Source organism: Trichosurus vulpecula, chromosome 4, assembly GCF_011100635.1.
Source record: "Trichosurus vulpecula isolate mTriVul1 chromosome 4, mTriVul1.pri, whole genome shotgun sequence".
Taxonomy (NCBI): domain Eukaryota; kingdom Metazoa; phylum Chordata; class Mammalia; order Diprotodontia; family Phalangeridae; genus Trichosurus; species Trichosurus vulpecula.
The window spans coordinates 332,990,587-333,006,054 of NC_050576.1; the positions used below are offsets into that span (position 1 = coordinate 332,990,587).

Genomic DNA, 15,468 nt, shown 5'->3' on the forward strand with positions numbered 1-15,468 from the left:
TATCACAGGTTCATCACTTAGAGTTAGAAAGGACATTGGAAACCACCTCGTCTAATTTTCTCATTTTGCAGATTGGGAAACTGAGAGCCAGAGAAGTGATGTGAATTGTCCAAAATTTTGTATATATAGCGTAAGACAGAGTGAGGATTCAAATTCAGGTCCTCTATCACCAAATCAGCCCTCTTTCCACTGTGCTATACCAGACTGTATGAAAGAAATAAAGCTGCAGTCACCCATTGAGGTAAAAAGGAAACACAACTACAATAACTAGACTGGATGTGTAAAGTCTCAACTTGAAGCAATGAGGTCATCTCCCCTTCCTTCATTGACAACTAAAGAAGAAGGCACTGTCATATAGTTTTCGAAGTATTATGCCATCCTCAGAATTCTTAGCACAGACACTAAAACGCAACACAGAACCCAGCAAATATCCAGTTATCTTGTCAATATAAAGCCCAACTGGTAGTTGGAAATATCTAAGTAATTGACCACATATTTCAATCTTAGCCAATATAGTTGTAGTCATATAGACTCAATGACAGTGTCAGTTTACAGCTGAAATAAGTTTTTGTTGCAGGGAAAATGAAAACAAAACAATTTTTTTTTTAAAAATTTATGTTTATGACTTATAAAGCTCCTAAGGAACACAGAGTAACTTTCCAGGTCCTTCACATAAAATGATCAATGTTCTTCATAAGCCTAGAAATTATGTCTTTCTAGGGACATTCTCCAATAATCCTCTTTGATTTATTCTTGTAAGGAAATTAGAGACAATGATTAATTCAGTCTAGTGTTAGGGAAGTTAAACAATACGGAAGTAAATGGTCTTTCAAATTATTATTTTACTTATTTTAATTAAGAAAAATCCATTCCTCAATTTTAGCCCAAAATTCCTAATCACAGAACTTTCCATATGTTATCAGAAATGTGACTGTGAGTTTTGGAAAAAAAAGAAAGAGAATCTGGAGGGATTGGTCCCCACTAGTTCTCCTGTTGTTGTTCAGTCACTTTCATCTAAGTCCAACTCTTTGTGACCCCTTTTGGGGTTTTCTTGGCAAAGATAATGAAATGGTTTGCCATTGCCTCTCCAGCTCATTTTACAGATGAGAAAACTGAGGCAAACACAGGGGTAAGTGACTTGCCCAGAGTTACACAGCTAGTAAGCGTCTGAGGCTGGATTTGAATTAAAGTCTTCCTGACTCCAATCTCAGGGCCACCTTGCTGCCCATTGGTCCCCCTAGAGGGCCTCTATTTGAGAGCTGTCAGAAGAGAACGACTTTTGCTTCTGCTCCTCTACCTTAGCATAAAATCACTTCTCGTGTACCAAAGATTTCTGAACATAGTAGCCTTCTAATGAAAGCCTAGAAAATAACGAGACTGACATAGATTTAAAGTCTTTCTTATTTTATAACATTTAATATGACTTCTCCGCACAGGACTACTTTACTAAGTGAATTTAGGTAGGACTGAAAAAAATGCAACCTCCTGACCACTTTAAGTACATATAAGGAGGAGGACCAGACCTCTGATACCCTACTTTGTGGTTCTACCAGACAGAAAATATTTCTGTTAGAACTCGATAGTCTGATAAGATTTGATTGTAATCATACAGAGATATTCTTATTCTAAAAAATAAAAAATAAGCACGACTACTCACAATGAGATAGTGGTTTCCATTTCTGATAGGGAGAGTCTTGTGTAGTTGTAAATTAATGACATAAATATGAATTCATTGTTGCCAAACTCAATTAAATACATTAAACTTTTCTTTTCCCTAAAACCAACTGTGTCCTTGTATGGACTGAAATAGCATTTAAAAAAAACTGACTCTAAATGTCTTGCCACAAAAAGAAAATCAACATAACTAAAAGATAAAAGGGGGTACCAGTGACAGAATTGAGGAATGTTATTTATGAATAATCTAAAAAAACAATTTTCTAAATGTATCTAGTTACTAAATTTAGTAGCCAAACAGGTGTTAAGGGGAAGAAAAATCAAATTTGACCCATAAGTCTCCAATATTAAGGTTTGAATTAGGATCAGTTCATTCCTTTCCCATGGGGTAACTTGTATAAATGTAATTCTATGGTTTCATAAAAGCAGGTCAAGTTTCTATCCCTGGGGGTCTTTGGGCAATTTGAAGCATGGAAGCACTCTTCCTGGTTACAAGTTCAAATCTGCATGCATCTTTGATGGAGTGAAAAAAAAATTAACTGAACAGAAGATGCATATTCATCTTTGATTAAAATATGTACTTGTCAGAGAATTCTTAAACACTGAAGAATTAAAAGCATCAGCGCTCACAAAATAATAAAAAAATTAAAAATCATTCTTCACTTATCTTTTTCCTTTAAAAATAGCATCTCCTTTAAGCATTATGCATCTTTATTTTCCCTCCCATGTATACAAAATTAGGTCACCCAATCAGCAGATGCCATTAATTTTTTAATGTTCATTGTTTTCATTTTTAAAATTCCACCTATTGTAAATGATATATTTTCCCCCATAGGCAGCCACTATGTTATGAGTGTCTTTCTGCCTGTAATCAATAGATGCCTGAACTTTCACCAATGATGCAAGCACTTGAGGAATGCCTTAGAAAGATTAAGAAAGTAATTGATTTCAATTTAAGTCATCCACTATCAGGTATTTTCAAAGACAATTACAATCCACTGTATAAAATGGTAATATATATCACCTTACCTACACCTGCAGATTTAACCCCTTACCCTTAACCATCTCATTGATGGCAAAGTTTTTGAGAGAGCAGTTATCTATAAGGCTATGACATTGTTTTTCCTATCATTCTTATATAACTATTTTAGAAGCCATTCTTTTTCTGAAGCATAGGAAATCCTGAAAACAATTAACATAAATATAGAGAAAAGGAATGGGGGTTAGGGTGGGAAATGGCATTATCATTATCAATAGTGAATCCCATCTGATTATACTCTAAGGCTATGTAATATATGTATATAGTACAAAATTATTTTCAATTATAATGTAATTTTGCATTGAAAATTAAAGACACATTTTGGTGGTTATAAAAGCAAGAGTCTAATGAAAAGTACGCTGACTTTTCAGCCATTCATTTTTACTGTATATGAAACAAGTTTGAAAAATCAGTTAAGGTTAAATTATCCCCTCTTTATCTAAAATTAATCTGACATCTGCAAGTGGCTTAATCTAACAATATCAAGAAAGGACAGAGCAGTGATATTAAGTGAAAATACATTTTATTGACAATTAAAATAGCTCATCATTTTAACTTCCTTCTGTTTTTATAAATTACAGTATAGCATGGAAAACCTTTAGAAGAAAAAGTAATGCCAACTTTATCGACAGCTTAACCTGAAAAGCCCATTGATTGAATAAATTGTCAAATATGCATTATAGATTTTTCACCTCTGCTGTGATATGTTTTGAGTTTCAAAATTTTAAAAGGTAAGATTGCCAACTCTGATTTCTAATAACAGAATATATATGAACAGTTTATTTGTAAAATAAATCAACATGAAAGTGTCTTGCTGAAATCAGTTTAACTCTGTTATCATTCATATGGCATGTGTAAGGTTGTATATTACTAGTGAAAGGAGTTAAATTTCGCACTTCAATGATTGCACAATTTACAGATATACACAAATATACCATGAAATTTATACACAGATTAAATTGGCTAAAGCATATATAATGCATATGTGTGAATATGTGTATTTATCTAGTTAGATACACTTATAATACATACTTAATACATACCATACATGTGTATACATAGATACACACACACACACACACACACATATATATATATATATATATATATATATATATATATATATATATATATATATATATATATATATAATGTTTGCAAAGCTATTTGTCATATTACATTGAAAGCAGGACTTGGTTTCAAGAAGACCTCGGGTCAGTTCTTCCTCTGACACATATTAGATGTCAAGTAAGTGACCTAACCTCTTGATGTTCAAAAATACTAAGATTCTAAGATGCAGATGACTTGTTCATTTACATTGGCAGAGGGAGTTGACACACCACAAGTTTCCCACAATTGAGAAATCACTTGTCCAGAACCCTTCAGCCCCATTACCACCCAGTGTGGTGGAAAAGTAGTAATACCTCAAGAGACAAAGTTGTTTCTTGTATCCCAGGCTATAGATTAATATTTAGCCAGAAGGTTGGAACTTGAAGGGGTTAAAATGAGAAAACAAGAATGCTATCCTACAACTTTTTTGAGGCTTTTAAGAATTAAAAAGATCTGATATAATGTTCATTCTAAATCAATTATTAACATTATTACTGCCACTAATAATAATAATTGGATTACAAGATATGTTTTTCATCTTGCTGGGCCTCTATGTCTTGTCTGTTCAGTGTAATTTAAGCAGGAACATGAAGGGCGATGTCAGGGCTAAGAACTTAAATAGCAACATTTGACCATTTATAGATTAACATGGTCACAGTATCAGTGAACCACTGATGATCTCCTTACACTTGTTGCGGTCCCTACGTCTCCCAGAATAAGACATATGAATGGATAGGCAAAGGAATAGTATTCTAATAATATCTGCTTTTCTACAGCCTTATTAAAGGCACTAAACAATAGCTATCCACTTCTAGCAAAAAAGCATATTACCAAGAATTTAGAAAAATGGTTTAAATTACAAGCACACACAAAAAAGAAAAGAATTATATACATGGTATTTTAGACTTCTGATGGTTGAGTACAAGGTGTATTTTTATATTCAAAATGATCTGTTTTCTCTAAACATCATCATGAAACGAAAGTTTCATGTATGTCTATGAGAGATGCTAACCTATTATAAATTAAATTGATGGGAGTTGAGGGTAGGAAGTAAGCAATAAATAAAATTTAGGAAGCAACATTTTAAACTTTTGTATGTTATATTTCACATATATTTGAAAGTTGACTGTAACCCAAGAATTTTGGGGAAGATATTTTTTACCTTTGTTCATTCACCAAAGTCCTGACTTAATAACACCAACTGTTCAATGTGTATCATTCAATATATTGCAAGTGAATATGACAGTTCTGCTGTATACTTTTCTAGTTTGTGCTGTTTTTGTTCTTGAAAGGAAAAAATTGCCTCTTTGCTTGTGGAAAAGCCAAATTATTAAAAAGTGTTTGACACCAAATAAAACCAAGGTTAAGTTACATTGGGTGTCATGTTATATGATGTCTCTTCATTCATCTTACTAGGATCCATTTTATGGATATAAACTCTCTTTTCCAAGAAAAAGTAGAAATTAAACACTACTATATAAACACAAACCATGTAATACATAGCATATTCTAAAATTTGTCATTTGTACATAAACATGTCAATATGTTTCTAAACATGTCTAAGGTACATCATATCTATTCAAGATTTTATAAGTATTCTAATATATACAGTAGATAATACTTAGCCTATGCTGTTCTACCCCATCAGTTTTGACTTCATAAGAGATGTGTTTTATTCACTAACATATTGTGGTTATCCTTCTTGGAAAGTTTTGTGATTATATTTTAGCAGTTATAGTTGCAATAAATGTCTTCGTCTGGCATGCCTCTCCAAACATTTTTTTCTTTTTTTTTTTAAACAGCAGGTAACAAGATGCTTTTGGCCACTTCCTAGGCAAACATGCTAAGGAATGGTGAGCAAGCTAACTGCATATTATGCAGTTCTCTGGTTAATCAGTTGTCTTTTAAGAATTTTCCTTCTATTCAAATACATTTAAACATGCAGAGGAAACCTAGCTTGACAGCATAGTTCAACTCCAAGCCAATTTGGATCAGAAAAGAAAACTGCCACACAGTTGGCAGAATTCAGCAATTTGGCTAATTTAGAGAACAATTTAGAAAGGTCTAAAGATGAATAAAATTTTGTGATTGAAACACCCTCTTATCTTCACAGAGAGTAAACTCCTGGTTAGAGTGGAGTGGCACACCAGGAAATTATCAATGCACCTGCTTTAAAATCCTTGATTGGAGATCAATGAATAATTTTAGTCACTCTCTACATATGTTTTGTTACATTTTTTTTAAATGAAACCCTTTTCAGCCATTAACTTCAGCCAATTTTATTTATGTCTAATCTCCATGCTGTGCTCCAGATTTAACTAAAAATAAGTTCCAGAGCATCACTTAGCAAAAAGTTGGTCAGGTTTCCAGCTTTTTGAATGACAAAAGAGAATAGTTTCTTTTTTCTACCCGTGTGTACATTTACTTGTGCAGTTTGTCATTTAGGCATGAACTGTTTCTGTGAGAGCAAAAGTAGCAATCATCTTCAAAATTCTCCAATTCCATCTAAAAATAACCAAAGTTACCCATGAAAATGAAGAATAAGCAATTTTACTTTCTGGGTTAACTTTTTGAAAAATGAACTGGCAAGTAAGAGAACGTAACTCTTTACCCTATTCTACCTTAATATAAAAACAAACAATTATTGTAAACTCACTTCACAACTGAATAGACTCATTTACAGACCACAGTGGAATATATGTGTGTATGTATGTGTACACACACACACACACACACACACATATGTATATATATGCATATATATGCATATATATGTGTGTCTATATATATATGTGTGTGTGTGTACACATATATAGATATGCACAAACACACATAATATATTTCTAATTGGTAACATTTTATTTAAAATGACTGATAACATTTAATTGTCGACAGCAATATATTTCATCAATGAAATGGAAACAAGAAGTTTACTGCTGACACTGGAAACTTTCTATACCAAACACCTCTACCAAAACAAGATAGTGAATAACATATATTCATAAAACCTCTGCTTCAATGCTCCGATGTTTAAATATTTCAGTAAGAGTACAGTATAATATTTCTTCCTTAATTCAAGGCAGTTTGGGTTTGTTATTTCTTGTAAAAATCAACCCCTTATACAAAGTTTTAATTTACTCTTGTTGCCAATAGCAGTATTTAAAATTAAAAGTAAACAATTTTAAAATCCCTATGTGACCCACATTCTAAAAAATAAGTAAATATAAGTTCATTCTCTGTTTTTAATTATATCTCTAGAATATTTATAGCATTTAGACATGTAGTATGGATGATGTCTTTTTAAGTTAACTGAGAAGTCGTATGTGTGTGTCATCTCCATTATGAGACTGAGAAATATGTAAAGGTCATACAATATTTAATTCAAATGCTATTTAAAAACATAAAATTATACAGTATTTTTTAAACTGTAGATTTTAAAAGATCAAATAGTTTACACAATTTTACTCTTCCTGTTACTTTCAAAGGGTAAAAGTTGTTAATTGAACAATCTAAAAAAAAACTGCTTCCAAGTTGAGTATTCATCAGGCTAAGTTTTAGCATCTTTAAACCTAAGTTCCAATATCTATCTATAAACTCATTATCTAATATCTACCTATCTATATGTGTGTATATATACACACACATATATAGATGTATATGTACATGCTTGTAAATGTGATGCAGATTTACCTGAATCTATCTAAAAGACATACCAAATTAGATTGTTCTAAGAGTTATTACAAAGAAGGCAAATCACAACCTGCTAGGTTCTCATTTCTTATTGTATTTTATGGTACTTGTACTCGATTCTGCTAACATGAGGCAATTTTAATTATTAATTTATTTGACTGACAAAAGCAATTGAATGGAACAGTTTAGCAAAATAAGTGGGAAAGATAAAATAATGCTAAATGATAATCAAATCCACAAATCATTGCTAAAATAATGACATTAAGCACATTAATCTAGTTTATAAGTGCAACTTATATTCCAAAAACAAAGCATCAAATAAAAAATAACAAAGCAAAACATGCTATTCTGATAATTTGCTCATAGAGAATTGCCAAAAGAGGAGTGAATTATACTACAAGTCAGCCAAGACTACAATCAATATAGGGTGACACAATTAAAGGGGCATGGTAGCTAATGGCTACTCTCAGTAACTTCCGAACAAGTTTCGCTTAATATAAGAAATTAGACCAAAAAAAACCTGGATATAGCATTTGACTCCTACAAAGAAAGCTTTTTTTTTTTCTGCACACACACACACACACACACACACACACACACACACACACACAATGTGCTTCTATCCAGATTCTAAAAGGTAACATATTTCCTAGTTAGTTCTTAATAACATTTGTAACTGCAGAATGTAAAATATTGTTATGGGTAATCAAATGTCATGCTTCAGAGCATTAGCTAATAATCTGTGGAGGTCAGAAAGTAAACCTTCATCTCCACAACTATGTGCAACACTATTAAAGGAATAGCTAAGAACATTATGTAGGGTAACACCTCCCATTGAACATTAAGGGTGGGTTATATTACAGTAGGCAGGCTACTGGGTTAGTTGGATAAATGATTTCGTTGAGCAAAGTAAAAACTAGATTAGAATGTTCTTTTTTCCCATAGGTAATTTAAACTGGAATAGTCATATTTGCTTGAGACCTGCCAATAACAAAATCAGTATCAACAACCAATTACATTAACATCAATCAGGGATTTGAGTCAAAATGAATGGTAGGCAGTTTTGCAGGATCCTAAACTTAGATTTTCTGTCATAATTTACAGGCAAATCTTCTTAACTCACAGTGTATAAAAAAACTGATAAAATGAAATATTACACTTAACTTCTATCATCAATCTGTTGCAATACAAACATTTATCAACTCTGGCCTCTTTTCTTTTAGTGTGGCCCATGGAAAAGCTATCTTTGTACTGCAACTGGCTTACCTGTGTGTATAAACATTATGGAGTTGAAGAATGGTTTTATTTTAAAGTTTCTATAATGAAACACAAGTCTGTGACATAGAAAGCTAATCAAAGAGTAAAATCCTAAATAAATGACTGCTGTCTCAGCGGGCCAGTTAATTAAAGAATGCCAAAAGGTAGTGACTTCTTAAAAAGAGGGAAGCTGAGAGGTAAACCATGTTTTCCCAGTGTCTCACATTTCTTTTTCTAAAACAGATAAATTCATAATGTACAAAGAAAAGTTTCCTTAGAGGAATACAGTATTGGGAAATCTTTCACTTTGCCATCCATTCACTGAATCTACTCATAAAATGAAATGATGAAGAGCTAGAGTAATATTTCATCTATAGATACAGTACTATAAATATGTATCATCTACAGATTTTAAAAAGTGAAAGGCTTGAATGGAAGTGGTGCACACACATTCAATCTACCCAAGAAAGTGAAATATTTTGGTTCAACTTCAGCAACTCCTGTGTTCTAAGTATCCTGCATCATAATCTGGTGTTAGGGAAAACAAATAAAAAAAAACTCAATGCAACCAAGACCCAGGGAAATCAGAATTTCATCTGAAAGGGAATATTTTTCTATATGACATGAACACATGTAAATCACATTTCTAACTCAGATCTACAAATAAGTGATTTACTGATGGCTTACTTTGTTTTTAATGGTTCATTAACTAACCTCCCTTGCAACAGCCAAGTTCATTCATCTAATGTTTAGTTTAATAAATAATTGGAGGAAACTGATCAAGGTCTGCCTTTGTCCTTTGACAACTTCTATATGTATTCTCCTGCATTTTCTACTCCCCCTGTCCCCTATCCCATGTTGAAGTCTTTATGTAAGCTCTGGTTAACCCACAGGTGATTTCCTCTTGATACCCTCCTTTTCATCTTTTTCTTTTTGTTTTTGTTGTTAAAGGTAATAAACTGACTGAGCATTTACTTGGTTATTAAGAAACACCACACTGGTAGTCGAACCAAAGAAATTAATCCTATTCTATACAAACTTTGTTAATAACTTATGGAATGACTTTGGGTAAGTTAATACCATGGTTCCTCAGTTTACCCATATGAACACTGGATAAATCTTCCAGGGTATGGCAATAGATAACTACATTTGCTTTTACAAAAGGCTGTGAACACTGAGATTGGAAAGACAGTCATTATTTCATTTTTAAGTTGCCGTCTAATGCAGAGTCTTTTTTTAACCTGTATTGTTTCTTCCTTTGGGTTTTCTTTTCTTTTTAGTAAACATAAGAGACAAGGAACAAGAGAACTAAAATCCAGATGAGTAAAATAATCATCCATGCAAAGGAAAGTAATTCTTCTATTGTAAAGGTGCTAAACTACCTTTTTTGGGGGGAAAGAGTTGTTTTAGTTTTGAAACTTTAGACACAAGAAATTGTGCTTACTTCTTTCAAAGTATTTCAGAGGAAACATAATGTCATATTGATTTTAAATAATACACTATTACACTTCTGACAGCATATTGTGGCAAAATAAATAAAGCACTGCATACCCCAGTCCTAGGCCTCCAAGCTCTGGAATCCCTAGTTGAATTAGGAAATCTCAGTTTTATGTAGCAAAATATCTTATGAACAAATGGTGACAGAGCTTGTATGCTGCAGACATTACTATGAGCAAAGGATGGTGTTAAGTAAAAGATCAAGATGCATCAAGGGAGGCAAGCAATGCATCTTAAAACTGAAAATAGACTGAGAAAGCTTGGTGGAACATCATATTTAATTGCAAACTAAAGTATTAATACCAGATGACAACAGTATAATCACAGTGATGATAAGATATTTTTGAAGTGGTAAGTAGAATTAAAGACATGCTCTACTGGATTGAACTTGTCTTTCAATTCTGGGGCATCTATCCTTTAAAGCATATTGAATCATTCTGATGATAAACTTAAGAACTATCCTTACCCTCTGCAGAAACTCTTAGAATATTTTGACCTAGGTTTGTTTTTTTTTTTTTTTAAATAGGCCATGACAACATGACAAAGACTTCAGTTCAAACTCTAACAAAATTTAAGAAAACTGGAAAAACATAATTATTTAAGTGAACAGTTAAATTGGTGTATTTATCATTTTATATTAGAATGAAAATGTTCTTAACCAAGATTTAATGGGAAATGACCTTTGATTTACTGGTACAGTTCGTGCCGTGAGTAATACACAGAAAGAACTTAGACTTGCTGTTTGTTTACTGAATAAAATTATACTGAACTTACAACAATAAGATTTGCTTTAAAAGAAAATGTACCTACAATTTTGATCATCTACCTCTAAACTTCCTTCAAATAAAAATTGTCATTCTTTCAATGGGACACTTAAAAGTTTCCTACTCAGACTAGTAGCCACAAAAATAATATCTATAAGTTCTTGGTAAATGTTTCTTTCTTGACCAGTCATTATTAAATATTATCCCAGTGAAGGTCTTTCCTTATCCCTACCCCCACCTCAATCCTTTAACTGCCACCTGTTCTTTACACTCACCTAGATAAGTTTATAGAACCAAATATAACAAGGAATATTTTATTAAAAAAATATAAAAGTAAAAGGGGGGCAGAGAAGGAGGTGGCAAAGCTTTGCTCTTATATCTTTTTTTTGCTTTGATTTAGCAGCACATTCAGGACCTGTATGTTGATTCCCAAATAACCAACTACCTGAGAGTATCTGCCCCCAATCAGTACGGAGTCTTTGCTCAGTGGACACCCCCCCCCCCACACACACACACAAGGTTCGTGTCTTCTGAGTTTTATCACTACCCTCAAGGTAGCCAGCTAAGATGCAAGTCTGACAGTCTGTGTTAGTTTGGTTCTCATTCCTTCGGACAACAGGGGAGCTCTTCCTTTCTGGTTACTTCCTAAATTAACTCTTACCTTCACCCACACCCATCCCATCGTCCTAATCAGCTACATGTGGAGATAGAGCCCTCTCTGTCCTTGTCTTCACGTTTATTTCTATAGCATTTGATTTTTCTAGGAAAGTTGTGCGTGTTATTCCCTCCTTCTCTTCAGTCCTTCCCATCTCTAAACGAAGCTCTAACTTTCACTACACCCTGCTCATCTTGTTCTAGGTTTTGACTTTTGCTCTATTGTTCCTATGGGGCAAAAGATGAACTAGAATGGCAAAGAGGGGTGTGTGTGTGTGTGTGTGTGTGTGTGTGTTGGCAAAGGGTTTGAGGAACGATCCGGGATCCTGCAATCTCCCAGATCCCTAAAAACTGCCCCTCTCCCGCCCCCTCCCGGTACAATTCTGCCCCTCCGAGCACTCAGACATTGTACAGTGAAACTGCGCTGGAACTGGACCCGTGGCTAATACATCCCAAGGCACTCCTCGGTTCCCAGGCAGCTACTGGGAACGCGACTGAACCTTCGAGCCCTCTCAGTTTAGCTTCCCAGTCCAGCTCCCGCACCTGCTTCTCCACTGAGCCACCGACCTCAGAAAGAGCAGAGACCTGGCATCTTCTCTCCCCAACTCAGTTTAGCCTCTGTGTCTCGAACTCCACCCCACCATAAGGAAACCTGCCTGCTGACACTCCTTTGCCCCATGGCAACAGCCTCACTTTCCTTCCACTTTCTTTCCTTTCTTGCCATCACTTGCACACACACGCACACACGGTTCTTATCTCCTCCCTCCCCTTTATATGCTGCAGCTAAATTCACCATAGAGAAATGGGACACTGAGAGTTCAATTACTGGGCCAGTTCTCAGACGCCAAAACAATGTGCCCCTAGACTCTGAAGTGCTATCCCGGGACCATATTTCCTTAGCTTCCCCAAAGCCGGGCGGGGGGGAGCCACGCTTCTACCCCGGCATCCTTACCTCTTACTCCAAAGCCCATCTTTCAACCACCCCACCCCCACCTCCAGCTCATTTGTTGGCTGGAAAAACCTGATGCCTGGAGTTGGATTCCGCATCCCCCTACCCTGTTCCCCTTTCACAACCTCCCCCAACCTCAACTTAATCATCCGCTGGAAACACGCTTTGTACCAAACACAAATCACACTTCAGTGAGATTCGCACTCCTGAGTGCCTAGCTTTGGAGAGCCCTAGCATCGGTGGGAGGGCAGAGGTGAGACAAGGTAGGTGTTCTCAGGTTTTGACAAACTGGAAAGAGGAATGTGTTTCACCGCAATATTCAATGTCCTACAAGTTCCTTTATCTCCCCCCCCCACGCCCCTTCCTCTCAATTCGTCCCTTTCTCCCAAGTCCCTGAACAATCAAAGCACTCACTCCCCCCACCCCCACCCCCTACCACCCGCCCCGCGCAGGGCACAGAGAGTTTAACATTTACTGGTAAGTAGAGAGGGCATGGGACCGGCAAGAGGGAGGAGAAGGAAATAGGGGAAAGTAAGTGCAGGATAGATAGGATGGATTCTCCAACTTCTCAGGAGAGACTGGAAGAGGTTCAGTTTGGTCAGGTTTGTCAACAATACTACCAAAAGGAAAGAAAGGATCGTTGATTTCCAAGGTTCTGTGGGGCTAGTGAGGCTGCACAGGACTAAAAGGAGAGAAAGAGGGGGGCGGAGGTGGGTGGAGAAGAGGGAGTTGGATGTTAGAGGAGCCCCCCGGCCACCCTTTACCTTGCATTGGTGCAGTCATTGTAGAGTGTCTCGAAATCCTTCCTGGAGATGAGTTTGCAGCGGTTCACCCCGGGCTGGATAGCCCCTAGTCCCCTCAGGATGCGAACCTGTTCCACATTGCACACCACCGGCGTGATCTCCAACCGCTTCAGCTTGGTATACACAGTGTGCAAGCCCCCGACCAAGTGCTTTAGGAACAGGTCAAAAGCCTGGGGCAGGCAGATAAGCTCGCAGCCCTCCACCGTGAAGGAAGCCACTTTGGCCCCCCTCAGATCCACCATTTTGCACTCATTATTCTGGGGGGTGTTCTCCACTGGGGAAGGGGTCGAATACACGGGTTTCCCCGGGAGGTTGCCGCAGCTGCTGCTGCTGCTGCTGCTGCTACTGCTGCTGCTGCTGCTACTGCTGCTGCTGCTGCTACTGCTGCTGCTGCTGCTGCCGCAGCTGGCGGTGCTCACGTTGAGGCTGGGGTTGGAGGTGCCTCCGCCGCCGCTGCCAGTGTTGCTACTGCTGCTGCTGCTGCTGTTGCTGCTGCTACTGTTGGCGGTGACCAGGCTGGGGTTGCAGTTGCCGCCGCCGCCTCCTCCGTTGCTGCTAGTGCAGCCGCCGCCGCCGCCACCGCCGCCGCCGCCGCCGCTGCCTCCGCCGCCGCCGCCGCCGCCGCCGCTGCTGGTGGAGGTGACCGTGGCCGCCGCCGCCGCTGCTGCTGCCGCCGCCGCTGCCGCTGCCGCCGCCGCCGCGATGGGCTCAGGTCGGAAGAGGGTTGGCCCTGAAGATGCCGGGGGACCGATGGAGGGACCCGGAGAGGAGGTCGCCGAGGAGGTGGAGGTGGTGGTGCAGGAGGAGGAGGCAGAAGTGGAGATCGGAGGTTGCGGGGGGACCAGCTGGGTCGGAGGGATCAAAGCAGCCGGCACGGCCATGGTGACATATAAGAGGAGAAGAAGGAGATTGGGGGGTGGAAAAAGTTGCCACACACCAGGGGGAGGGGAAGGAAAGGGGGAGAACGAACAAGAGAATGCAAAATCCCCAGAAAGATAAAGAGGGGGAAAGAGAGAAAAACGAAAAAAAGAAAAGAAAAGAGAGAAAGGAAAGAGAGAATGAAGGGCAGAGGGGTAAGAGCGAGAAGCAGGAGAGGCACGCACAAAAGTGTCCCGAAAGTCGAAATGAGTAGTCCTCTCCGGGGGCTGGGATTGGGGGCTGAATTTTTTTTAGGGGGGGGAGGGAGGGAGTGGGGGAGGGTTGGCTATTGTTTTTTTGGGTCCTGCTCTAGCACAAAGTTAAAGATGAAGGTGAAAAAGAGGAGGTTTGAAGGACTTCGGTTCTCTCTGGCAAGTACATTGATCAAAGATTGAGAGGGGAATGACAGAGAGAAAATGAGCTGAAAAGTGCTGGCTGCTCTCTGGACGAGTTGTTGTTGTCACACGGTGCAGAGGGGAGGAGCTCCGGAAACTTGAAATACCCTTTGAAGCCACAAAAACCTCACTCACTAGTATTAACCCAAATTATCCAACCAGGAACCCGGAGCAAAGAAACACAGACTGAGCGAGAGATACTGAGAAAGAGAACGAGAGAGTACGAGAAAGAGAGGGAGGGAGGAGGAAAAGGGTGAGGAGAGATTGTGGGAGGGGAGCGAGCGAAAGAGAGAGCGACATAGACGGAGGGGGGGGGGGCGCGGCGAGGAATGGGGGGGGACGAAAAAGGAAGGGGAGATCGTCATCTTTTCTTTTAATACTACCGTTAGATTACATGTTTCATATTTCATCTCATCCGCGACGACATGTAATTTTCCAAACGCATCTAAGCAATCTCCTGTCAACTTAAAGACGAACAAAAGCACTTTGAACAGTTTTTTATAGGAATTAGGACGTATTAAAATGATTTTTAAGAAAATCAGGTATAAATGGAAAACCTACATACACTTTCTGCTTCCATACATCTTTATGAAGATTTGCATTTGCTGCTAGTTTACTTTAGGGAAAGTTCCTATGCAAACGTAAACGTATGATTTTAATTCATTCGTTTGTTTGGTTACTTATTTGTGTGTGTGTATTTTTTTTTGAGCTGGGGTAG

The 15,468-nt window shown here is 37.7% G+C and overlaps 1 protein-coding gene across 3 annotated transcripts in view; it reads right to left on the reverse strand.

Moving 5' to 3' along the window:
- Positions 1-14,327, reverse strand: part of DACH1 (dachshund family transcription factor 1) — a 491,468-nt gene extending 477,141 nt beyond the window's left edge. For all 3 annotated transcript variants that reach the window (XM_036757384.1, XM_036757382.1, XM_036757383.1), the window contains exon 1: positions 13,399-14,327. In XM_036757384.1, coding sequence (XP_036613279.1) covers positions 13,399-14,318 — 920 coding nt within the window. In that variant the 5' untranslated portion in view covers positions 14,319-14,327. The remainder of the gene's footprint in view (positions 1-13,398) is intronic.
- Between the last annotated feature and the right edge of the window lie 1,141 nt (positions 14,328-15,468).